This window comes from Zingiber officinale, chromosome 8A (genome assembly GCF_018446385.1).
Source record: "Zingiber officinale cultivar Zhangliang chromosome 8A, Zo_v1.1, whole genome shotgun sequence".
NCBI lineage: Eukaryota > Viridiplantae > Streptophyta > Magnoliopsida > Zingiberales > Zingiberaceae > Zingiber > Zingiber officinale.
Window position 1 is genome coordinate 115,528,297 of NC_056000.1, and position 26,732 is coordinate 115,555,028.

General features: G+C 42.0%; 1 protein-coding gene and 3 non-coding genes across 5 annotated transcripts; all 4 read left to right on the plus strand.

The window, feature by feature from the left end:
• Positions 1 to 8,322: 8,322 nt before the first annotated feature.
• On the plus strand, positions 8,323 to 8,395 carry TRNAK-UUU. Its single transcript has one exon. It is a non-coding gene; the product is annotated as a tRNA-Lys (tRNA).
• An 80-nt stretch (positions 8,396 to 8,475) lies between these two features.
• Positions 8,476 to 8,548, plus strand: TRNAK-UUU. The gene has a single exon. It is a non-coding gene; the product is annotated as a tRNA-Lys (tRNA).
• Positions 8,549 to 8,622: 74 nt separating this feature from the next.
• TRNAK-UUU lies at positions 8,623 to 8,695 on the plus strand. Its single transcript has one exon. It is a non-coding gene; the product is annotated as a tRNA-Lys (tRNA).
• A 13,013-nt stretch (positions 8,696 to 21,708) lies between these two features.
• On the plus strand, positions 21,709 to 25,184 carry LOC122010018. 2 transcript variants are annotated; one of them, XM_042566369.1, is made up of 3 exons: positions 21,709 to 22,195; positions 23,647 to 23,921; positions 24,003 to 25,184. In XM_042566369.1, exons 1-3 carry the CDS (start codon positions 21,918 to 21,920, stop codon positions 24,977 to 24,979), a joined length of 1,530 nt encoding a protein of 509 aa, XP_042422303.1. In that variant the 5' UTR covers positions 21,709 to 21,917; the 3' UTR covers positions 24,980 to 25,184. The 2 variants fall into 2 exon arrangements, with proteins under 2 accessions (XP_042422303.1, XP_042422302.1); XM_042566368.1 differs by having other exon boundaries at positions 23,647 to 25,184.
• The last annotated feature ends 1,548 nt before the right edge of the window (positions 25,185 to 26,732 follow it).

Genomic DNA, 26,732 nt, shown 5'->3' on the forward strand with positions numbered 1-26,732 from the left:
AGTTGTAGGAAGAAGAAGAAGAAGGAGAAGAAGCACATTAGGTGCTTTACATGTGGTGAGTGGGGTCACTACCACACAAAGTGCCCAAGGAGATGAGAGCTCAAGAAATTGGTGCACTTGAAGAAGTGGGAGAAGAAGAGAGCTTCAAGGGTAAGGGAGGTAAACTCTAACTTGAATGCTAGTTCAAATTTAAATCATTATAATGCTATTTATCATGAAAATAGAATGCATGATAAATCTAAGGATAAATATATCCCTCCTCATGCTAGATTTATCACACATAAGGCTAGGAAGGTAAATAATAATTTAGGCAATAACTCTAAGGATTATAGATATATGCCTAGATATAGAAATACTCATAGGGGTCAAGAAAAATCCAAGTCTATGGATTCAATGACGGAAAACCAAGTCTTGAGGTCAAGACTTGATAATTTAGAAAGAACCCTAGCAAGAATGGAAAATATTCTTAGGGGTCAAAATGAACATAACCTAGGAAAAGCTAGACAAGAGCCATCCAATGGCTATATAGGTTTGGGATACAAACCTAAAGTCAAGAAGGATGTGACTTCCTTTCATAGGGTTCCATATAATTATGGGACCAACCCTAGGTTTAGTGGTCAAGCTAAAAGTACAAGGGAAGTTGTCCCTAAGAGTACTTTTGCAAAGACCAATGTGACTAAGACTTCTAAGAAGTCTAATAATGTCACAAAGAAGGTCACAAGGGAGGTCATCCCTAGAGTTGACTTAGTAAAGGTGACTAAGGCTCCAAAAAGGCTAAACAAAGTCACAAATAAGGTTACAAGGGGAGTTAGCCCTAGAAGTGACCTAGTGGAAGTGACCAAGGTTTCTAAGAAGCCTAAAAAGGTCCTTAGGAAGGTATCTATGGAAGTCATCCCTAGTGAGTACCTAGAGCATCCAAGGAGCACCAATAGGTTTTGGGTTCCTAGGAGCATATTCTCTACACCCTAGATAGGTTAGAGAGTGTCAACTCCAATTGGAAAGGTAGTTAACCCAACCTTTGTAAAGTTGACACTTGAGAGCATTTTCAAGGTTATTGTTAACCTTTGAAAAAGAAAAAGGTTATTGGGTTACTCTTTGAAAGAGTAATATATGTGTCAAAATTTGAAGAGTTAAATATAATTTAAATTGACACACTAGAGAGAAGCAAAAGTAATGCCAAATTTGGAATTCAGCATTTTCTTATGGAATTAAGGGAAATGCAAACCTTAATCCAAATTGTCACTCTTGGAAAGAGTAACATGTGCCAAATCTTAAGGAATTATGTTTGAATTAAATTGGCACAATGTGGAAAAACATAAGAAATACCAAATTGAGGGTTTGGTATCTTCTTAGGGTAATTAAAGGAAAATCTAGGTCCTAATGTAAGATGTTTACTCTTTGGAAGAGTAAAATGTGTCAAACTTTGAGGTTTTGAACTTAATTTAAATTGACACATTTAGAAAAGGATAAGAAATGCCAAGTTGGAGTTTTGACATTTTCTTAGAAGGTTAAAGGCGAATCTAAGTTTTAATTTGATTTCATTTACTCTTGGAAAGAGTAAAATGTGTCATACTTTGAGGAATTTGTTTAACTTAAAATGTCACAAATTTAGAAAGAAATTAAAGAAATGTCAAGTTGGGGTTTGACATTTTCTTGATAAAATTAGGCAATTTAGGGTTAAATTTTGAGTTAGCTAGGGTTAAGAATACTTAGATAGGTAATCTAGGTAAATTTTATTTATGCTAACTTGCCATGATTGTTTGCCCGTCATATGTCATGACATCATATTTAGCATTCACATTTTATTATGAAAAATACAAAAATACCATGTCATGTCATACATACATCATGTAGCTATAACATGCTTTGCTTTTGAAAATTGCTTATTTTGATGTATGTCATTAATCATCATGCAGTATGTCAATTTCCTTGTGATTAAGGACAAAAGACATTTATTATGTATGGAAGTGTTCCAACAAGATGGATCATATCAAGTGACATCCTAGATGGATGATCATGATTTTTACAATGCCTAGATAGAGATGCATGATCCCTTAGTTTAGGGCAAGACCAAATATATATCTCACAAAGAACTATAAGGTGACTTGTATGTGTTTTAATACACGTTAGATACAAGTGAGATGTTAAGATGGTGAACAAAACTCAAGATGTTGATCTAGTGCATCTTGTTGAGTTTTAGGTTCATCAAAACACATAGTTATGTGTCTTCCAATCATTGGGAAAGCTAATGTACAAGTCATGTGCATTGAGCCCAAAGAACGTGGTTGGATATTGGTTTTGAAAATGATTTCAAAATACTTTTGAAAAACCTTTGTGAAGACTATCTTTTGATAGTAATCATCATTGAAAAGTTAGACACAAATTAGGAGAAAACATTGAAGTTTTCAAGAGTTTTCAAATTTGTGTCAATCTTTGAAAATAGAAAGTATTTTCATAGAAAACTAATTTTCCCTGATAAAGTATATCCTAAATAATGTCTACATGAGTTTTCATAATGAAAACAAGTATGAATTGGTTAAGAAAAACTAGAGTGAAGTTTCGGTTGAAGTTTAGTTTCATTATTGAACTTTGAACCTCAAAACTTCAAGTTTTGATTTTCCTAATTATTTAAGAACCCCAAGTCATTGTTGGTGCAATGATAGAAGTTTGACCATATTTTTAGAGGGAGTTACTATTTGAAAACATAAAAATCTTTTCCAAGAACAAAAGGAGGTTAAGTGTTAAGGTAGCACATGACATTGGTAGGAGAGGTGTTACCAAGGACAAGGGAGAGTCATCCAAGGTCAATAAGAAGGAATATGCTAGGGTAGCATATAATTATAGCAAGGATGAGGTGTCCAAGATTAAGGACAAGAAGAAATTAATCAAAGACAAGGTGTCTAAGGTTAAAAATGTGAGTTTAGTAGTCCAAGTGTCACCCGAGATGCATCGAAGTGGCCTAGCCATAGTGGATGAGTCACCAAGAGAGGTGACTAAGGTTAAGATTCCTAAGGATAGGAAGAGCTTTTGAGACCCATGATATATGGGTTATCAAATGTGCCAAGTGGTTAGGAGACAGACTTAAGTCTCTAACCTAGTGGGTTGGCACAATTGGGATGTGTTTCATGCATGAAAATATGACATTAGGGGTCATATTGCATAAAAATTAGTTTTTGATGTATAGATGTCATATAAACCCATGCTAGGGAAGTATTGTGATTTAGTATGGGCAGATACATCAAGAGGAAGCCAAAATTAGGACTTTAGGTCAATGTTCAATTGAACTATTTAGCTAGTTTTGAATTTTGTGTCAATCTTGGGATCTGTGATAAATATATTTTTATATATATTTTTCCCAAATAGACAAGGGTACAATAGACCTCTCCACAAAATTTGGGGATTTTTGGAGGTCTAGAGAATTTCTGGTGCATTTCTGAAGTTGGCCTGAAAAGGCTGATTTTTGCAGAAATAGGGTGCCAGTCGACTGGTGCAGATACCAGTCGACTGGTAACAGTGTTTTTGAGCACAGAATGTCTCTGTAAGCTCATTTTTTCGATACCAGTCGACTGGTGATGATACCAGTAGATTTCGACCACAGAATGCTTCTGTAAGGTTCTGTCGAAGGGGCAATCGACTGGTACCTAGTTCAGTCGACTGATACCAGCCTAAAAGTGTTTTTCAACGTTGTTCTTGACCGTGTCAACTCGTTTAAATGTATGAGACCTATGGGGGATAAATACATGAGTTTAGGGTCAATTTGGATGACATGTTTTCAACAATTGGGATATTGTTGGAGCTCTTTTTGATGTATGGCAAAGGGGGAGAAGTCTAGGTTTAAGTGGGAAACCTATACACCTTTGCAAGAAATCCTAACTCGAGCTTAGGTGAAGGGGGAGCGATTATTTAGGCAAAGGGAGAAGTTTACCTTTGGAAATCCTAGCTCAAGGAGGAGCTTAGGTGAAGGGGAGCCTAGAGATTTAGGTTCCATTATTTATGCATGAGTTGATTTGCATATTTATTTGCATATGTATTGCATTTATGTTTCCCTAACTTAAACAGGTTGCCAAACATCAAAAAGGGGGAGATTGTTGGAGCAATCTAGGTGCCCTAAGTTTTGATGTTTGGGCAAAGGTTTAAGTTAGGTTTATTGTTGTATTTGATATGCATTGTGAGTGTGCAGGATACAGGTACAACAAGGAAAGTCCAAGGGTGAGTCTTGGCGGTGTAAGTCCAAGCATGTAGTCTTGGCAACGTAAGCCCAAGTGTGATCTTGGCAAAGGAGGAAAGTCCAAGGATGAGTCTTGGCGGTGTAAGTCCAAGCATGTAGTCTTGGCAACGTAAGTCCAGGTGTGACTTGGCAATGGATGAAGTCCCGGAGGCGCGATCTCTTGGCAAAGGAAGACCCGACAACAATGACAAGGCCGATGGAATCTCCAGAAGGCTAGACGTGAAGGATGGGGAGGCATCCGAGGGACGCAAGGCTGATGGAGGAGGTTAGAAGGCTAGGTCTAGGTTGGTCGGGCGAGAACGAGTGTTGAGTGAATGTACTCGAGGTAAAATCCTAGAATTAGGGTTTACTGTAGCGTTAATGTAGCAGACTATAGCGTTACTGTAGCAGTACTGTAGTAGTCGACTGGTGACTGTAGCAGTCGACTGGTGCACTGTAGATAGCCGTTGAGAGAGCTGTTGGGCTGACACCAGTCGACTGGTGCAAGGACCAGTCGACTGGTAACGGGCAAATCAGCTTACTGATTTGTTCCAAGCTCTATAAGAAGGAGCTTGGGATGGCCGGCCAAGGTGACGAAATTAGACTTGATTAAAGCCTAATTAGTAGTCACCAAACGTGCTCAAGGTTCTCTTGTGTCCAAGTGTTCTTGGTTGGTGTTGTGGTGAGGTTTCTCCACCCACAAGGAGGTTGAGCTAGCCGGAGTTTGCCGGGGACTAATCCACCGACGGATCGGGATCGTCCACCTTACGGACAGCCGTGGAGTAGGACCAAGTTATCTCCGAACCACGTTACATCAACGTGTTAGGTTTGCTTTCTCTTGTTAGTATTTATTTTTGTATTTCCGCTGTGCACTAACATTATAGGAAGCGATCGATTTGGGTGAGACGCTATTCACCCCCCCTCTAGCGGGCACATAGGTCCCAACATCTTTCCTTCAAAATACTAAGAATTTCACGAGGTGTGGTGTTGTTGGCCATGTCAAGAACAAATTCTTTTTCTTTTGGTTTTAACCTACTCGGGTACTCATGTCCATCAATATATTCTGCTAATTGATGATTATGAAAATCACAAGCAACCCTTAAACCCCACATCACACCATCTGGAGGTATTGGTATACCTCGCAGCTCAAATGGGCATTCACATTTTTTAGTCCCAGTATTTCTTTTTAAGGATTGCCCATCAACTAGATATCATGGTGGTTTATACTTTCCACCTCTTTCACACATAAGATGACACTTTGGTAGCTTGCCACCTTTTAAATTAGCAGAATTTTTAATAACCACTACAATATCATTCTTCAAACCAACTGTCTTTACCCAATTTATCATATCTAGTGGGAAAAGACTTGGTTGTTGTTGTTACTTTTAAATATCTATATAAAAAATATAACAAAGATATATAAGTATGGCATTATTAATCTTAATATAATTTCTCTACTTATAAAATAAATAATGAATATACATAAAACAATGATAATAACTAACCTGATCTGTCGTAAATTCGATTGTATAATCGCGACTGTTGTTGGAAATATCTTGACTAGGAACATCATTCTCAATTGACCAACTATCTGAAAATAAACCCAAGTAGTCATCCATATTTTCAGGAAGAGAGAAGGAGAGGTTGAGAGGGAGATAGCAGTGAAGGGAGGTGTGAATGAAGAGTGACTAAAAATGAAGTGTGAGAGGAGGATTTAAAGGGAGAGGTTTTGACACGTGTCAAGAGTTGAAGGGTGGGTAATTTAAGGGGAGGGGAGGTTCTGACATGTGTCAAGAGTTTAAGGGTAGGTAATTTAAGGGGAGGGGAGGTTCTGACATGTGTCAAGAGTTTAAGGGTGGGTAATTTATGTGTCAAGAGTCTAAGGGTGGGTAATTTAAGGGGAGGGAGGTAATTTAAGGGGAGGGGAGATTCTGACATGTGTCAAGAGTTTAAGGGTGGGTAATTTAAGGGGAGGGGAGGTTCTGACATATGTCAAGAGTCTAAGGGTGGGAAATTTAAGGGGATGGGAGGTTCTGACATGTGTCAAGAGTTTAAGGGTGGATAATTTAAGGGGAGGGGAGGTTCTGACATGTGTTAATGGTTGGAGAATGACAAATTTAAATAGAGGGAGTGTTTTGACAGGTGTCAATGGTTGGAGGATGGATATTTTAAAGAGGGTGAGAGATTCTGACATGTGTTATATGTCAATGGTTGGAGGGAGAGATGATTTAAAGGGAGAGAAGATTATGACATGTATTAATAGTTGGATGCGGGTAATTTAAGTGTCAAATTAGAATTGTAATTTAAAGGAAAGAGTAATTTAAAAATTATATAAAATAAAAAAAATTAAAAATTTTGATAAAAAAAATAATAAACAAAATTGATTAAAGAAATAAAACTAAATAAATATTAAAAAATAAAAAATAAAATTAATTTAAAATAAAACTAAATTAAAATTAAATAAAATTAAAATTATATAAAATAAAAAAATAAAAAAATTTGATAAAAAAATAATAAACAAAATTGATTAAAGAAATAAAACTAAATAAATATTAAAAAATTAAAAAAATTATAAATAAAATTAATTAAAAATAAAACTAAATAAAATTTAAAAAATATAAGTATTAATGAAAAAATAATAAATAAAATTAATTAAAAATAAAATTAAATAAAATTAAATAAAATTAAAAATATATATAAGTATTAATGAAAAATAATAAATAAAATTGATTAAAAATTTAAACTAAATAAAAATTTTAAAATATATAAACTAAATAAAAATTTTAAAATATATAAGTATGAATGAAAAAATTAAAAAAAAAATTAATTTTAAAAATAAAACTAAATAAAAATTTTAAAATATATAAGTATAAATAAAAAAAAATTAAAAAATTAATTTAAAATAAAAAATAATTAAAAATTAAAAATATATAAGTATGAATTAAAAAAATTAAAAATAAAATTTAAAAAATAACAAAAAAAAAAAGATAGAGGGTAGAATGATCATTTGCAAGGGAGAGAGGAGGAGAGGTGCGCGTGTCGGAGGTGGCTTGCCCATCGCCCACGGCCGACAAAAGAATTAAAAAAAAAGCTGCATGTATTTCTTTTTTAAAAAAAATGAAAAGCTGCTCTATTAAAAATATCATTAAATTCATTAAAATTTATCATCTGGCCGTTGAATGACCCTCCCTGAGTATTTTTTTTTTATTTATTCTATGGTCAATGACAAGTCTTTTGTGGAGCCGATGTGCCGATTTAAAAAAAAAAAAACTGCCTCTTCTGATTCACTAAAGGTAAAATGTCTTCCCCTACCAGTATCTCCACCTCCCACGGCTAACAAAAGAATTTAAAGAAAGCTTTTTCATTTTTAAAAAAATGAAAAGCTGCCTATACGAAATATTCTATTATAAATATCATTAAATTAATTCAAATTTATCATCTGCCAAAAGGGCCGAAAGCTCAACCGGTTTAAATAAACTCATATGTAATTTTATAGATTTTAAAAATAGCAATAGAGATTAGAGAACAGTGAGACACAAAATTATTAAATTTTTAAAATTGTTAAATGAGTTATAAATTTTTAAAAAATATTTAAATTGTTAAATTAGATATATATATATATATATATATATATATATATAATTTTTAAAAAAAATATAAAAAAGATATTTTATAATAATTATTATAAATAATTTATGTAATCTACAAAAACAACTTGCCGTCTTAACTCAGTGTTAAAGCTTATGAATCAATTTTTAAATAAAAAAATAATAATTTTAATATTGAATTTATAAATTTTATACTCTACTTATGAAAAACATAGACAATATATTAAATTTATTTATTAGAATAAAATTATAAATTTTAACAAGAATAGTATAATTTTTTAAAAATATATAATTTAATTTTTAATAAATATTTAAATTTATAATTTATATTTATTAAGCTTGAATAAGCTCGTGAGCCATAAATATATTCATAAACGAGTCAAATTCAAACATCAAAGAGTTCGGCTCGATTACATCCCTAGCGATAGCATTTTACTCTTATTTAGTGGTGTATCATTTATTATTTATATTATTGTATCTATTTTTATAGGCATTATAAATCAACATGCCGTCTTAGCTCAGCTGGTAGAGCGCATGGCTTTTAACCATGTGGTCGTGGGTTCGATTCCCACAGACGGCGATAGCAATTTTGTCCCATTCAGTTTGTTATCATTTATTAATTATATTACTTTTTCTACAGCTACACTTTAAAGTCAACTTGCCGTCTTAGCTCAGCTGGTAGAGCGCATGGCTTTTAACCATGTGGTCGTGGGTTCGATTCCCACAGACGGCGATAGTTATTTACTCAGTATGTTATCATTTATTATTTATATTACTTTTTCTACAGCTACACTTTAAAGTCAACTTGCCGTCTTAGCTCAGCTGGTAGAGCGCATGGCTTTTAACCATGTGGTCGTGGGTTCGATTCCCACAGACGGCGATAGTAACTTTATTATTTCAGTTATTTTCTCCTGCGCTTTACATTTTTATCCAAATTTTTACAAAATTTCATAAATTGATTTATTTTAAGAGTTTTTAAAAACCATAATTCGATTGTTAAAGAATATAAAATTATAAGGTTCAAAAATTATAATAAATCTTATAGATTATTTCATTCAATGTATATCGACATTAAAAAAAAAAAACTCTCAATGATATTTATAATTAACCACTTTGAACGTAAAATTTATTCCCATTTAATCGGCTCCGGGCTACAGGAAAATGAAAATACGTCAAGTTTAGTGATGTAAACAAGTCGAACCGAGCTGAACCGAGCCGAACAGTATTAGGCTCGAGCTTGGTTCATTTAAGTTATATTCGGGCTCGAGTTCGGCTCAACCTCGAATCGAGCTTTTTTCATAAGACTTGAGCTCGGCTCGTTTTAGAATTATCAAGCTCACGAACAGTTCAAGCTCGGCTCGTTATTAGCTCGATTATCAAAGTTAACGAGCCTAACTCGTTAAGTGAGCTCGTGCTTATTTAGAGCTCGTTTTTTTACTCATTTTAAAGCTCATTTTAGAACTTTTTTTTGCTCATTTTAGAGCTCATTTTTTTACTCGGTTTAAGGCTCATTATTTTTTGCTCGCGAGCCTATAAACGAGCATGTTCGTGAGCTCATGAGTCGAATATCCTTAAGCTCGAACTCGGCTCGATAAAATTGTCAAGCTCGAAATCGAGCTCGAGCTCGGCTCGATAAGATAAACGAACAAACTCGAACGGGCTTTTTAACAAATCGAGTTCCGAATAGCTCGCGAACCGTTTGATTCATTTACATCCCTAGTCAAGTTATCATCTAAATATTCACAATTTAATCTCCAACTATAACATATTTATATAAATTTTTCTTCCAAATGGGACATGCAACCATCGAATACTGAGTTTCTAAATTGCTTACTATGAGCACTTTCCGATTTACTTTAACGGTTAATAGAAAACTCTTATAGACTAGACCAATCATTCTAGATGCGATATCACTAGTTCATTATTTTTTTATTCTGATTTAATCAACTTAAACAATCTGAATTGTATATTAAAGGCAAAATTAAATAAAATATTTAATTCAATTTTTCTTTATAAATAAGGTAATTAAAAAAAAATAAAAAAATAACAATTAAACTTTATGTCATTAGGTGGAGTCAGTCATATGAATCTTTTTACGTTATTGAATTTTATCTCCTACTATATGATTATATATATACTTAAATAAATTTTATCTTATTGTATTGTATTAATCAAGTGTTCTTTTATCTTTCTCTTCTTCGTTTGATATGTGTGTTTGTCATAGTTTTGTATCTCCTAACTAGAGTAACATGTTCATATTATCTTAAATGTGTTTTTCGAAGTTTTTTCTTAATAGATACAACTCTGACTTTCTCTCTAATGCTCTCATTTATTATTCTATTCTCATATATCCACACATCCACCTTAATATCATTATCTCTGCAACTTTCATCTTCTGCTCATACGCTCGAGTTATAGCTCCATATAACATAGCAGGTCTAACTATTATTTTGTAAAACTTTTCTTTAAGTTTTAGAGGTACTTTACGGTTACATAAAACACCCGACATTCTTCTCCATTTCAATCATCCTGCTTGTATTTTATGTAAGACATCTCTCTCAATCCCTCCATCGTTTTTCAAAAATAATCTTAAATATTTAAAGTTCTCGACTTTGGCCAACCTATCTTAACAATTGTCTCATTACGTATTTCATATATTTTGTCTTTATTGTAAAACTTAAATTCTATATATTCAGTCTTTATTTTACTCAGCCTAACACATTTTCATTGTAGTTTTCCTGCCAAAATTCTAGTTTAGCATTTACTTTTTCACATGTTTCATTTACTAAAATTATATCATCTGCAAATAATATGTATACACCATGATATTGTGTGTTTAAATGTGTATAATGAGTTTGTCCATAATTAATATAAAAAGATAGAGACTTAGAGCTGATCCTTGATGTAACCCTATCTTTATTAGAAATGCTTCAGTTAGTCTTGCTCTAATCATTGCTGATCCTGTCCGAATCGCTGAACCAAAGGACGCTGGGCACGTGACGCACTCCTAGTCGAGGGTGTAGGCCTCCGTCTGGTCGCACGAATCTCCGGCGAACCTGCACAGAAGTCGGGCCGGGAAGGGGTTCCCAGCGGCGACCCTCCGACGCTCAAGTCAGGTAAGCAGACAGCAAAAGGTGGCTCCAAAGCTTGTAGAATGCGTACCTCCGGCGAAGTAAGAGGCTCTTTATATAGAGCGGTGAAAGAACTAATGCACGTCCACCGAGACGCATACGTGTCCGCAGCCCATACCTCGGTATGTACCTGTCAGAGAGCTTACCTGACACCCCACTGCTACAGTTCAATCACGTCTTCGATGAGATAACAAAACACCTTGTTGTCAGACTTAGAGTATGGCCTAGCCATACGACTTGACGACTGTCAGAAGATGTTCCTATCCTTCATCCACCGCCCGGCCGGGATGTCCGTCCGGACGGCCGACGCGAAGAGCGTCGTCCGGACGGTTTTAATTCCCTGCGCCTGCCGGCCGGAGCGCCCATTATGTCCTGCCTTCTCTTAGGCCTTCCGCTCGGTCATTATTTACTATTTCATTGAGCGTCGGAACCCCGACCCCTGTCAGGGCGTCTTTCACTATCATACGTTTACGGGCAGGCCGATCGGCCTGCCCTTTTTTCATGCGTCCGGTCGGCTCACCCTTCTTCGACGGACCACCTGACCCTCTGACCTCCACGTGGCATTGACCCCTCGTTAGGGGGTCCCGGGCTCTTACCACCGGATCACTTGCCTCCCCCTCGAGTCTAGTCGAAGGAGGCGAAGTCCGACTGACTGGACTGCCGATCTGACTGAGCAATGATTGTTGCATTGGGCCGCTCGGCCAGGCATAAGGATGCTTATCCGTTCGGCGGTATCTTGCTCATGCCTTGTGTTTTCTTGGAATCCATGTCCGATGCTCTCCCCTACTACCCATCACGTGCGCTGCGCACTATAAGGGGAGCTCATTAAATGCGGCTAATATCCTGCTGACACGTGGCGATCGTGTGTTTGTCAACGTATGACGTTGGCGTCACTTCCGATGGGACAGCCACCGTTTGAAATGAACGGTTGGATGATGACCTCGTTATCAACGACCTGGATCGGACGGTGGAGGTTGCACCCGGGCGGCGAGGCGATATAAAGCCCACGACTCCGTTTCCGCCGCATTGTTGCTTCCTCCTCCTCCGGCGCTCCTCTGCCCGTTTTTTTCTCCGGCGACCTTGCCCCTAAACTCTTCGGCAACCCCAGGCCCCTGTCGATCATCTTTCTTGCTCGTAAGACCCTCTTTCTCGTTCCCAACGTTTTCTTCTTGCTGTTAATCGTTTCCTTCAGTCGGTTTTCCTCCATTCCTTGCTTGAACCTTCCCCTTTTGTCCAGCATTCCTGTCTTTCGATCATGACTAGTACTTCGCAGTCAACCGGCGGTGCTCCGGGTCTATGGTACTCGACCATGGAAAGCCGTTTTGACGAGGAGGACGCATTGTGTCTCACTCGGATTTACGACATTCCGTCCGACCACCAAATAGTATTAGCCACACCAGCCGATCGACCTCATGAACCGCCGATCGTCACAGTTCTTTTTTTTCGAGACCAATTTCTGGCCGGACTACGCTTCCCACCCCATGAATTTTTCCTGCAAGTCTGCAATTACTTCCGCATTCCGCTCGGCCAGGTAGTTCCCAACTCTATTAGGCTGCTGAGCGGAGTAATAGTTTTGTTCAAACTGAACGGCATCCCCTTAGACCCAAAAATTTTCCACTACTTCTACTATCCCAAGCAGGCCGAGTGGGGAACTTTTGTTTTTCAATCTAGGATAGGTTTCGTCCTCTTCGACAGCATGCCGAGCTCCAACAAACATTGGAAGGAGCACTTTTTCTATATACGTTTTCCCGAGCGGCCAACTTTTCGTACCAAGTGGCAGACGGCGATGCTAGCGCAGCCGGAGCTTGGCAAATTTAGAGGCGACGCGGCCTACCTTCATGCAGCCGAACGGCTGGTTGGTCAGCGTTATCATATTGACAAGCTACTCATTCCGGGAGTAATGCACATATTTGGCTTGTCCTCTACCACAGCTGATCTGCCCTGCATTATGAGTAAGTTCCCTTATATTCCCGTTTGTTTTGTTCTAACTGATTTATTTTTTGCTTCTGCAGCTGAAGTCATGTGGCGCGCCAAGGCGACTGAGAAGCTCAAGTTGAAAGCCGCTCAGATTGAGGCGGTGACGAACAAAGAGGTCGCCGAGCGGGGCCTTGGTCTAGCTGATCCGACCGGCGAAGCAAGTGAGGGGACTCAGAATGCCCCTGAAGCCGTAGCAGCTACTACCTCCCACGAGGAGGCAGCGGGCGACACAGAACCTCCTACCCAAGCCGAGGTGGAGGGTCGTTCGGCCGACGATGTTCCGCTAGTCACTCGGAAGCGCCGCCGACCGGAATCTGCGTCTGCCTCCACTCCACTTGATGAGCCACCGCCCGAGCGGGGCGCGGATGCTCCGATGTTGTCCGGGACGATTTCCCTCGAGAGTACTCCGACCCCACATGGCTCTCCGAGGGCCAGCTCTGAGGTGCCGCCATCCAGCCCTTCTAGAACTCTGCGCCGTATCAGGCGTTTGGGCGACCTTCCCTCCTCGTCCACCGGTAAGGCCGATGCCTCTCAGAGCGAGCCGAGCGGCTCGAATTTAATTAAGACTGTTCTGCGTCTCCCCTCAGAGAAATACATGGCTGCTACTGATCGGCCAGTGGTCCCCGAGCAGCAGATCACCTTGACGGGCCCCCTTGCAAAAGCTTGGGAGGACGCTCGGCGTCGCATAAAGGCGATGACTCCTGGGCAGCTCGGCGACAGCAACCTCCAACAGGCCACCGGGGTATGCTCTTCTTCTTTATTCGTGTAGTTGAATTAAGTTTTTAACCTATTCACTTTTGCTCGTAGAACTGGGTGGAGCAGATTGCCATTAGCAATCGATTGGCCGAGCTGGAGGACGAACTGAGGAAACTTAAAGCCACCGGGGACAACCAACAATCGACGCCCGCTCTGGAGAAGGCCAAAAAATCACTGGAAGCCGAACGGAAAAGGGCTTCCGATCTGGCGAGCAAGGTCGTTCGGCTTGAGGCGATGATCAAGCAACGAGATAAGGAGATCAAGACGGCGACCACCCGGAAGCTCCAGGCCATCGAGGATATGGACCGGATGAAGGTGGAGATCCGAGGGCTGGAGCAACGCATCAAGGATCTGGATGCTCTGCTGGCTACCGAGAAGGAGAGCCGCTCGGCCGATCTCCAAAGATTTGATGGAGACTTGAAGGATCTCCAATCCGCCAGCGACGCTGCCCACGCCGCGCTCAAAGAATATCAAGAGGGGGAGTCGGCCCGTTCTGACGAAGTGAGGAAGGCGTATCTCCGCTCGGAAGATTTCGGAGAGAAGTTTACCGACAAGATATCCCTCACTTTCGAAGAAGCGATCAAGGCGGCGGTGGATTACCTGAAGACCAAGGGCCACCTGCCCGCCGAGCTGGCCATCCCTCCCGAGGACCTCGCGACCGTGATGGACGCCATCCCCGACACTCTCTTTGACTTTGACGCGTGATAAGCGTTTTTTCTATGAACTTTTTTGTATTCCAGCCGTTCGGCCCAACTTTTTTGGTCCACCCAGTGTATAATAGATAATCTTTTCTGTTCCTTCCACTTCTGTTTTGGCAAGAAATTTTTCTCTCGTCACGACGGAAGTGTTCTTTAAAACTCTTCCGCTCGGCACCACGCTCGGCACCACGCTCTACCAGACAAGTCGATTGTTTTTAATGTCTTTTATCATGCGACTGAGCAGCCGCTCGGCGTTCTAACGAAGCCGCTCGGCGTTTACACGCTAATATCTTAACTTCTACTGACCAACTTTTGCTCTGTGCCTTACCCCCAAAGGGGTTTTCCGTACACATTGGATAAGCGAGCCGCTCAGCCGTATGTTGGTCTTAACGACCAGGCTATCGTTGATCGTATCATGTGAATGGCTATCCGCTCGGACGTTTATAGACGCCGGCTCGTCTGTCGATATTTAACGTCGGAGCTCGACGGTCTTCCGCTCGGACGTTTATAGACGCCGGCTCGTCTCTCGATATTTAACGTCGGAGCTCGACGGTCTTCCGCTCGGACGTTTATAGACGCCGGCTCGTCTCTCGATATTTAACGTCGGAGCTCGACGGTCTTCCGCTCGGACGTTTATAGACGCCGGCTCGTCTCTCGATATTTAACGTCGGAGCTCGACGGTCTTCCGCTCGGATGTTTATAGACGCCGCTCGTCTCTCGATATTTAACGTTGGAGCTCGACGGTCTTCCGCTCGGATGTTTATAGACGCCGACTCATCTCTCGATATTTAATGTCGGAGCTCGACGGTCTTCAAGGCAAATTTTAACGCTGCCGATCGGCGGATCCATGGGCCATCCTTTGAATTAATTTTGATTCCTGCATTACAAGGACACGGGCGACTAACATATACAAAAATGATTTACATTCGTGCACCTTTCACCCCGCTCGATAAGGCTGGAGATGATTTGCACTCCACGGTCGATCCAGCTGCCGCCCGTCTTCATCCTCCAAATAATATGCTCCCGATCGGAGCTTCTCAATAACCTTGAAGGGGCCCGCCCGGGGAGCTTCTAACTTGCCGACATCGCCGACCGGCTTGACTTTCTTCCAGACAAGATCGCCGACCTGGAATGATCTGGGGATTACACGGAGGTTGTAATTTTGCTTCATCCGGTGCGGGTACGCCATCAGCCGAACGGACGCCTTGGCTCGCTCCTCGTCGACCAAATCCAGCTCCATGTTCCTCCGTTCAGCGTTGCCATCATCATAACTCTCAATCCGGACGGACTCGACGCCGACTTCAACCGGAATAACTGCCTCGCCACCATACACCAAATGGAATGGTGTGACGCCCGTCCCTTCCTTCGGAGTCGTCCGGATGGCCCACAAGACGCCCGACACTTCATCCGGCCAACTTCCTCCCAAATGGTCGAGCCGAGCGCGCAGAATACGAAGAATTTCCCGATTGGCTACTTCGGCTTGACCGTTGCTTTGGGGATAAGCCACGGACGTGAAGTGTTGCTCGATGTCGTAGCTCTTGCACCAATCCTCCAGCACCTTCCCTGTGAATTGTCGTCCGTTGTCGGAAATCAGTCGGCGAGGGATGCCGAACCGACAAATGATGTGTTGTCATATGAACTTTTTGACCATTTGTTCGGTGATCCTGGCTAGCAGCTCGGCCTCCACCCACTTGGAGAAATAATCTACCGCCACTAGTAGAAATTTCCGCTGTCCGGTCGCCATAGGAAATGGACCAATGATATCCATTCCCCACTGATCGAACGGACACGAGACTGTAGATGCCTTCATTTCCTCTGTCGGTCAGTGGTTGAAGTTATGGTACTTCTGGCATGAAAGGCACGTCGACACGGTCCGAGCGGCGTCTGCTTGTAAAGTCGGCCAAAATTACCCATTCAGGAGGATCTTCTTAGCCAACGATCGTCCGCCCGGATGCCCTCCGCAGGATCCTTGATGTACTTCTTGGAGGATGTAAGCCGAGTACTCCGAGCTCACGCATTTCAACAACGGGCGTGAGAAAGCCTTTTTGTAAAGCTGATCGCCGATGAGTGTGAACCGACCGGCTCTTCTCCTTAGCAGCTGAGCTTCATACTCATTGGATGGTGTGACGCCCGAGCGGAGGAACCCTACGATGAGTGTTCTCCTGTCGTTCGGAATCGTGAGGCCTGCCATCCGGTCGACATGCGCCATCAACAATACTTTTTCAATTGGCTGCTGAATGGCGACCGACGTTATCGAGCTCGCGAGTTTGGCTAACTCATCGGCTGCTTGATTTTCTGCTCTGGGTATCTTCTGTACAGTAACTTCTCTAAAATCAGCTTTGAGCTTCTCGAAAGCTTCAGCGTAGAGCTTGAGCCGAGCACTATTGATTTCGAAGGTACCAGAGAGCTGCTGAGCGGCCAACTGCGAATCCGAGTGAAGTGTTACCCGACCGGCTCCCACATGCCGAGCTGCCTGCAAGCCGGCTATGAGGGCCTCATACTCTGCTTCATTGTTGGTAGCTTTATAATCCAGCCGGACGGATAAATGCATCTTTTCTTCTTGGGGGGAGAGCAACAATATTCCAATCCCGCTTCCGAGCCGAGTGGACGACCATCCACATATATTCTCCACATAGCTTCCGGCTCCGGCCTTTGCACCTCAGTCACGAAATCGGCCAAGGATTGAGCTTTGATCGCCGAGCGGGGCTGGTATTGGATGTCGAACTCACTTAATTCCGTCGTCCATTTGATGAGTCGTTCGGATGCCTCTGGATTTAGTAGGACACGTCCGAGCGGGCTATTGGTTTTAACAATGATCGTATGCTCCAGGAAGTATGGACGAAGGCGCCGAGCGGCCAGGACCAAAGCAAAAGCCAGCTTCTCGAGCCCAGTGTAGCGAGATTCAGCATCTTTTAAAATGTGACTAAGGAAATATACAGGCTCTTCTCCGCTCGACCTCACTAAAGTTGAGCCGATTGCATGCTCGGTTGACGACAAGTACATATGAAGTGGCTCACCCGCAGTCGGCTTGGCTAATATCGGGAGAGAGTTCAGAAATGCCTTCAAATCTTCGAACGCCCGGTCGCATTCTTCGTCCTAGTAAAATTTTGTAGCTTTGCGTAAGATCTTGAAAAAAGGAAGGCTCCGGCCGGCGGTTTTGGAGATGAACCTGGACAGAGCGGTGATCCGACCGGTCAAACGCTGCACTTCCCTTGTATTTCTTGGAGGCGGCATATCTTGTAGAGCTTTCACCTTGCTGGGATTTGCTTCGATTCCCCGCTCGATCACTATGTACCCAGAAAGCGCCCTCCTTTTGCTCCGAACAGGCATTTCTGGGGATTTAGCTTGACTCCATATTTGCGCAGCGTTCGGAAGGTTTCTTCCATATCCTTGAAGAGATCGGCCGCTCGGACGGACTTAATGAGAATGTCGTCCACATAAACTTCTAGATTCCGTCCGATCTGCTCTCTGAATACTTTATTCATCAAGCGCTGATATGTGGCCCCCGCATTCTTCAATCCGAACGGCATCACATTATAGCAATAAGTGCCGTCGGCCGTCACGAAGCTGACTTTTTCTTGATCTTCACGGGCGAGCGGCATTTGGTGATAGCTCTGGTAGGCGTCGAGCATACAAATTAATTCGCAGCCGGCCGTAGAGTCCACCAGCTGATCTATCCGGGGGCAGAGGATAAAAATCTTTCGGGCAAGTTTTGTTGAGATCCCGAAAGTCTATGCACACTCTCCACTTGTTGCCTGGCTTGGAGACTAATACTACGTTAGCCAACCAGCTCGGGAACTGCACCTCGCGTATATGGCCGACCTCCAGAAGTTTTTCCACCTCCGCTCGGATGATGGAATTCTGCTCGGCGCTGAAGTCCCTTTTTCTTTGCTTTACTGGCCGTGCGTCTGGTCGGACATGTAGCTCGTGCTGCGCTATGCTTGACAAAATTCCGGGCAGCTCATGTGTCGACCAGACGAAGACATCATGATTTCTTCGGAGGCATTGGATCAATTCTTCTTTCTGCTTCTCTTCCAGATCGGACGCTATAAAGGTTGTGGCCTCCGATCGGGTTGGGTGAATCTGCACTTCCTCTTTTTCTTCATAAATTAAAGATGGTGGCTTTTCGGTGATGGCATTTACCTTGATCCGGGGCGCCTTCCGAGCGGAATTGGCCTCTGCTCGGACCATCTCGATGTAGCATCGCCGAGCTGCTAGTTGATCTCCCCGTACTTCTCCCACTTTGTCCTCCACGAGGAACTTGATCTTCTGGTGGAAGGTTGAGACGACCGCTCGGAATTCGCTGAGCGCCGGTCGTCCCAAAATGACATTGTAGGAAGAGGGAGAGTCAACCACCACGAAGTTGGTTGTTCTTGTCCTCCTGAGCGGCTCTTCTCCCAGCAAGGTAGCCAGCCGGATCTGTCCGACCGGCTGAACTTCGTTACCCGTAAACCCGTAGAGCGGGGTTGTCATGGGCAACAGCTCGGCTCGATCAATTTGCAGCTGATCGAACGCCTTCTTGAATATGATGTTGACTGAGCTCCCTGTGTCAACAAATACACGGTGAATAGTGTAATTGGCTATTACCGCTTTGATGAGCAGAGCATCGTCATGGGGTACTTCAACTCCTTCCAAGTCCCCGGGCCCGAAACTAATTTCGGGTCCTTCCGCTCGTTCTTGGCTACAGCCGACCGCATGAATCTGGAGCTGCCGGACGCTCGCCTTTCTAGCTTGGTTGGAGTCTCCTCCGGTCGGCCCGCCAGCAATAACGTTGATCTCACCTTGGGAAGTATTGCTTCTATTTTCCTCTTCCCGAGCGGATGGTCGAGACCGTTCTCTGGACGCTCGGCGATTCTCCTTCCTTGGGGAACGATGCCGATCGGGAGTCTGTTGCTGTGGCCTATCAGCTCGCGTCCGATCGGCGTCATGAGTTCTCCGTTGCCTGTCGACTGAGGGAGACCGTAGTCCGGCATTCCGGGGCGCATGATGAGCCACGAAGGGAAGACTTTGACAATCCCTTGTGTTGTGCGTATCCGTCCGGTGGAAGGAGCAAAACATCGGGGTCTATTTCTTCTTTGGCTTGGGCCGGGCGGCGGCTACCTCTTGTACATGGGACCTGGTATGGGGGGATCGGATTGCTTCAGCTCTGGGTCCTCTGGGCGGCTGATGTGTGGCGTGTGGTTTCCGCTCGGCTGGAGGAGCCCGCTCGGCTGGAGTTTCCTTTTTCCTTGCCGCTTGCGCTTCTTCCACGTTGATGTATTCGTTCGCCCGGTGTAGCATGTGATCATAGTCTCGGGGCGGCTTTCGGATGAGCGATCGGAAGAAATCCCCATCCACTAGGCCTTGTGTGAAGGCATTCATCATGGTTTCCAAGGTGGCCATTGGAATGTCCATCGCCACTTGGTTGAACCGCTGGATGTAAGCTCGAAGCGATTCACGGACTTCTTGCTTGATGGCGAACAGGCTCACGCTCGTTTTTTGATAGCGTCGACTACTGGCAAAATGATGGAGGAAGGCCGTTCGGAAGTCCTTGAAGCTTGTAATGGATCCGTCCGGCAGCCTCCGGAACCACCGTTGAGCCGATCCCGAGAGAGTGGTAAGAAAACTCGGCACTTTACTCCATCTGTGTATTGATGGAGAGTGGATGTGTTATCGAACTTACCCAGATGATCATCCGGGTCGGCTGTTCCATTGTACTCACCAATCGTCGGGGGCACGTAGTGCTTGGGCAGAGGGTCTTGTAGAATAGCCTCCGAAAATTGGCGATTGATCCGCTCGGGAGAGGCGTCCGCTCGGGGGGCTTTCCCTTTTTTGTTGTCTCGTCTCGGTATTTCATCCGAAGATGATCCCCGTTCACGATTAGTTGCTACGGCTTCAGGAGTGCGGAAGAGAGCCCGATGGAATGGTACTGTCGCTGGTGGTGCTTCCGCTCGGCCACCAGACGCTGATGTTGCTTGTTGCTCCGGCCGCTCGGCTGTGGCTTTCTATTTTTGCCCACGAGCTTGGCGGCCCTCATCTCGATCAGAGCGTCAAGTTCCTCGTTCGAGAGCGTCACCATGTGTTGTCGTCCAGCCTCGTCCATGGTTGCCGATCGGATGCAGGAGCGTTCCCACAGACGGCGCCAAATTGATCCTGTCCGAATCGCTGAACCAAAGAACGCTGGGCACGTAGCGCACTCCTAGTCGAGGGTGTAGGCCTCCGTCTGGTCGCACGAATCTCCGACGAACCTGCACAGAAGTCGGGCCGGGAAGGGGTTCCCGGCGGCGACCCTCCGACGCTCAAGTCAGGTAAGCAGACAGCAAAAGGTGGCTCCAAAGCTTGTAGAATGCGTACCTCCGGCGAAGTAAGAGGCTCTTTATATAGAGCGGTAAAAGAACTAATGCACGTCCACCGAGGCGCATACATGTCCGCAGCCCATACCTCGGTATGTACCTGTCAGAGAGCTTACCTGACACCCCACTACTACAGTTCAATCACGTCTTCGATGGGACAACAGAACACCTTGTTGTCAGACTTAGAGTATGGCCTAGCCATACGACTTGACGGCTGTCAGAAGATGTTCCTATCCTTCATCCACCGCCCGGCCGGGATGTCCGTCCGGACGGCCGACGCGAAGAGCGTCGTCCGGACGGCTTTAATTCCCTGTGCCGGCTGGCCGGAGCGCTCATTATGTCCTACCTTCTCTTAGGCTTTCCGCTCGGTCATTATTTACTATTTCATTGAGCGTCGGAACCCCGACCCCTGTTAGAGCGTCTTTCACTATCAGACGTTTACGGGCAGGGCGATCGGCCTGCCCTTTTTTCATGCGTCCGGTCGGCTCACCCTTCTTCGACGGACCACCTGGCCCTCTGATCTCCACGTGGCATTGACCCCTCGTTAGGGGGTCCCGGACTCTTACCACCGGATCAATTGCATTCTCATACATATCCTTAATTAGTTTAATATATATTACGCTAACACCTCTCTTTTTTAGAATTTTTTATATAATTTCTTTTGAGATTCTATCATAATTTTTTTCTAAGTAAATGAATACCATGTATAGATATTATTTTTACTCTTAATATTTTTTAATTAATAGTCTAAGAAAATACATAGATTATATTATCGACATTTCATAAATAAATCTAAATTAATTTTTTGTCATTGTGATATCTTTCCTTATTATTATTATTATTATTATTAATTTATTAATTTATTATTTTTTTTTTTTTGACGTATTTGACACAGTTTACATTATTATTATTTTTAATAATAATTCAGATGTAAATACCTTTAAAATATTTTTCACTAGTGAAATTTAAACCCTGTTCCTCTTGCTTATTAGTTATCAAGAAGAGAGGGAGAAAACGAGAGAGAGGGGACGGAAGGAAGCATAGAGAGAGACTCCGCCACTGGCCAGATCCGTGTCGTATCGTGGTGACCGGCGCTCGGATATTCCGGCACGGCCACGGCCACCGGCAACCACCAGATCCCGTAAAAGCTTTCTGTGACGCTATATTGGGTTCCTGTATCGAATTGGAGAGAGATACTAGAGAGCGAGATGGGAGTTTGGGGGGAGAGTTCGAGGTGGTGCTTATGCTCAGGCTGGGGGAGGTCGGAGAGGGCGAAAGATAGCATATTCGCCTCCAAAGGTCTCTCACTGGCCTCTATCTCCGTCGACCGAGGTGGGAACGGCTGCGGCGGCGCAGGCACTGGTTTCCTCATCCACCGGCACCTCCTCCTCACAACGCATGCCCATCTACCTTCTGCAGCGGTAGCCGAGGCTGCTGAGATCCAACTCTGCCATGGTTGCCTTGCTGGCTGCCTCGTCCCTCAGAGGTCAGTTATTTCACAAAATTCTTATTTAACACTCATTGCGAGTTCTCCTGTTTCTGCTATATATCATCTCAATATTTAGGGGTTTGGATTGGGAATTTGGAAGTGTGGTGATTCACTTGTAGCTAAATGTGGAAGTAGGAAATTGTGCCACTGGAGACTACTGTTTGGCCCAGACCCGATGCTGGGTACATTGATAAGATCGTAGTTAGTTTCTCAGTAATATCTGAACTAGTAGTCCTTAGTTATATTCCCTGATCAAGTGTGCTAATGGTGTCATCCAGAATGCTTTACAATGTAAGAACTTTGGGAGGATTAGCATTCTTGGAGCAGTCATAAACGTTTTTGTTTGTTAGATATGCATCCTCTTAGACAGAATGTCTGACATATGCTTCTTTTTGGTTAAACCAGCAGAACAATAGAAAAGCAAGTTTGACATATTGAGATAGACAGCATATTCTAAGAGGAGATTGACTATGTAAAAGAACATTAAGAGTGTCAACTGGAGATATCCAATACTACTCAGAGCAGCATATGTTGTGAGTCAGAGTATCATATGATTTCATTGTTTATTTCAATCTATCAATTTTGATCTACAGACCAAGAAATCTTGTTTGATCAGAACTTTTAGGGTGAGAAAAGATGACACGATCTATTTACACAGCACAATTTGATTTAGAATTTTGTAAATTTAGATTTGAGGTAAGCATCAACAAGTTTACTTATTGTGAATCAGAAATAAATGGGTTGTATACAGGTTTAATGACTAACCCATTTTAACTGTCTAAATATGACCAATTCTAACCCTTTTGTGTATGACACGCGATGCATTCATAGAACACTCGCCTATGTTTGATGCTGTTTGGCAACTTAACACAACCCTCATCCTTTTTCATCTAGGCTTGGGCCTAGCATTGGCAGTTTTACGATGCATCTATAGATTTATTCATCATCTCAATTTGTTCTTTTTCAAATTTTCATCTCAGCCTTCTAGCATTTTTTCCAAGTAAGCCGTGCCATGCTAGTTGTTTATTCTATGTATCTTGTCACTTGACTCGACACGATGCTGCAGGCAGACCAGCTAGAAATGTTAGACAGGCTCTGATAGGATTAACAATCTGTCAGTGTGCCATTAGTAGTTGAGCTGGCTGTTCAATGTCAAGACCATTCCCTTCTTTGGTAGGGCCAAAGTTTTTGTGCCTATATGATGGAGCTCAACTACCATCTTGATAAATGATAATGACAGTTCATGGATGAGACATGAAAGAAATGTGGCATGTGGCTACAACAATGTGTTGTTATGGGAATTGCATTATTGACATCAAACTTTATTACAATTGAACTATTGATTTATGCACTTCATGGATAATCAACCTTGATTATCTTCTACTTTCTAATTGAATGCCTCATTTATCTTAATTGTATCATCTCATGTTTCTCTATTTTTTTTCCAGATTTTTCATAACAAGTTCCATTCTCGATCTAACTATAGTGGGACTTGATATACTGGATGATGATTCGACCTCGCAGGTGCAAAAACCTAATCCCTTGAAGACCTGCTTCCACCCAAATATGGATTTGGGCAATTTAGTTTATCTGTTAGGGCACACGGTGAAAAAGGAGCTCAAGATAGGTGAAGCAAAAATAGTTGTAGCTACAGATAACCTCATAAAGTTGTCATTAGATGGTGTGCCGTGGTACCCTGGATCTGCTGGTTTTGATGTTCAAGGTAATTTAGCTTTCATGATATGTGATCCTATGAAACTTGCATCGTCTCCTGCTGGAAGATCACCTACATCTTCTTCGACAGCTATGTCATCGAAGAAGGATACTTCCACCCAATTTGGGATTCCCATTTCAGTCATATGTGATTGGTTATATCAACATTGGGAGGGGAGCTTGGATGAGGTTAGCAAGCCCAAATTGTCTACAATTCAATTGTCATCTATGGGACTGAAGACATGGCCTGTCTTCCAAATGTCTGAGGAGGTGAACGATGATATCTCATCATCCCCACCTGTAGATCGAAAATCTAGACATCAACTTAGACCAAGCTGCTCATCAAACTCCAATGCTATATTTTGCCCCGGCAAAGAGCCAGGTGTTGATTTAGATTGCATCCGTGACCAGGGGATTCTGACTCCAGAGATTTTTGAATCACCAAGACTAATTTATGGACCAATTCAAAAGAAGGAACCAGCTCCGTTGCAGCTCTTGGACATCAACTTCCCTCCGAAGGTCACAAAGTCCATCCTTTTGCCTCTTCCTCTTAAAAAGTTAACTGATGAAAACACTGTAAAAGGGCCTATTGATGATCTTTCGCCGTGCAATACATCGCAAGCAAATGCTAAACCAGAATATAAGCTCCCACCAGTTGGTACTTGGCAAGATCACTGCAGTGAGGTGCACTCCTCTTCATCACCGGAATTACTGAATGAGTGGGATCAGTGTAGTAGCGAGAAGCAAACCATGTACTCAGCTGAGACAATGGAGAGCAGAAACATCCCAAGTACTAAAGGAACTAAGCTACGACAAGTGGGCAGGAGCAGGAGCTGTGTCAACTATAGCAGATGGTCATCAATGTCATTAGCATCCAAAGCAGCCTTGCAGAAGCAGCAAACCTTGCAACCTGCAAGGAAGAAGCATTCGCAAACATCAGTGCCGGTGCAGAGGAACCACGATTATTACGGCCCAACCGTGTCAAGCATAAAGAAGCAGAACAATTCGGGGAACCAGAGGAAGCTGCATCAAACTGCTGGTCATATGTCTCAAAAATGGAATTTTTGAACATTTGTTTGTTGTTGAAGAGAAATGAGAATAGCCACTTGCCGCCCGTTTGGTGAAGCAAGAACATAGGTGTGTTTTATTTGTGCCAATATAGTGCATAAATTGTGTTCCAAATCTGTATAAGCATAGTATTGTGTTAGATAAAACAACAGGTCCAAACTAGAATGTAACGCTTTGTATTACAAAAAAAGTGGTATTTGGTAAGGCTGCGTATGAATAGATTTTTACTAGTATCTCATATTGGAGGGAGCTTCGTGCGCCACCAATATAGTGCTTTGCAAAATCTGAACGCGTTATCGGCTTGACTGGGCGCTTGTAAGGTTGTTGGACTATACAGATCGTATCTTTAGCCGTGCTCTATGCATGAGTGTACATAAGTTCTATTTTGAATTTATCTAAATTGGCGAATTAGATAAGACTAGCTATCGTTAAAATTAGTCAGCTAAAATCTAAACACCTGCATTAATATTAAAAAAACACCCTCATTTGGCAAATGATGACCTTTTCAACATTTACCTCACGAATATAATTCATGTCCTTTTCTTAAAGGTCCGTTACGTTATCTGTCTATATTTTATCGCGCGATCAATGATACTGGACCACTTGAGATGAACGATATTATCTTTTGTTTCAACTAATACCTTACTATTATATTAAAAATCTAGACCTTTAATAATTAATTTTGATGAAGTCCAAAATTAAATTATGTTAATATCTTTTTTGCTTTTTACATTGAAAATAATTTAAGACTTATTAACAATTTTCTCTAATTGTTTAATATAAAAAAATATACATTATCATGATTCTCTTTAATCTCAAATCTTATGATTGACAACATCGTCAGTAGAGAAGCTTCTATAAAAACATTAGAGTTGGCGACGTTAGAGAATATACTTTTCTTTATTTTTTAGTTAAAATCAAGTATGATATTAAATTAATTTTTTATAAGAGAGAGTCAATTAAAGTAGTTTGTTGTCGGGTTCTCGAGAGTTTCCTTGTATTGCATTATTATTATATGGCTTTAACGTATTCTTATCTAGGGTTGTAAATGAACCAAGCGTTCATGAACAAGCTTGGTGTTCGGTTTGGTAAGAGCTTGTTTATGTTCGTTTAATATACATTAGATTAATTAAACAAACAAGCTTAAACAACTCGTTAAGCTAAACAAACAAGCTTGAACACATATGTGTTCAGCTCGTTAACGTTCGTGAACAATGTTCACGAATAATGTTCGTAAACAACATTCGTGAATAATGTTCACGAACAATATTTATTAATAAAATTCTTTTCAATATGCTAAATAAACAATAAAATAAAATAAATAAATAAATAAATTTAAATTATCAATCTTAATAACCAATCAAACAAACTTGAATTGAGAGCTTAATAATATCTAAATGAACCAGGCTCAAGCCAAGCTCGAACCAAGCTCAAGCCAAGCTTGAATTGAGAGCTTGATAACATCTAAATGAACCAAGCTCAAGCCAAGCTTCAAACAAGCTCAAGCTCATAAAAAATAAACTAAGACAAGCTTGAACACTCATTTCAAAAGTTTGATTCATTTTAAGCTCGACTCGGTTATCTTATCAAACAAACTTGAACATCCCAAAGCTCGGCGCGGCTCAGCTTATTTACAACCCTATTCTTATCAAGTTCAATTTATGAGTCTGAAATATTAATTTTATCCGTATTCATATATTATATTACAAATATAATGGATGACTAATCATTAATATTATTTTGATTTAAATTT

Excerpts from the sequence above, each read along its gene's own strand:
- LOC122010018 (XM_042566368.1), top strand. The coding sequence starts at position 21,918 with ATGGGAGTTTGGGGGGAGAGTTCGAGGTGGTGCTTATGCTCAGGCTGG. Across the intron at positions 22,196-23,646 it reads GGCTGCCTCGTCCCTCAGAG|ATTTTTCATAACAAGTTCCA; the intron begins GTCAGTTATTTC and ends TTTTTTTTCCAG.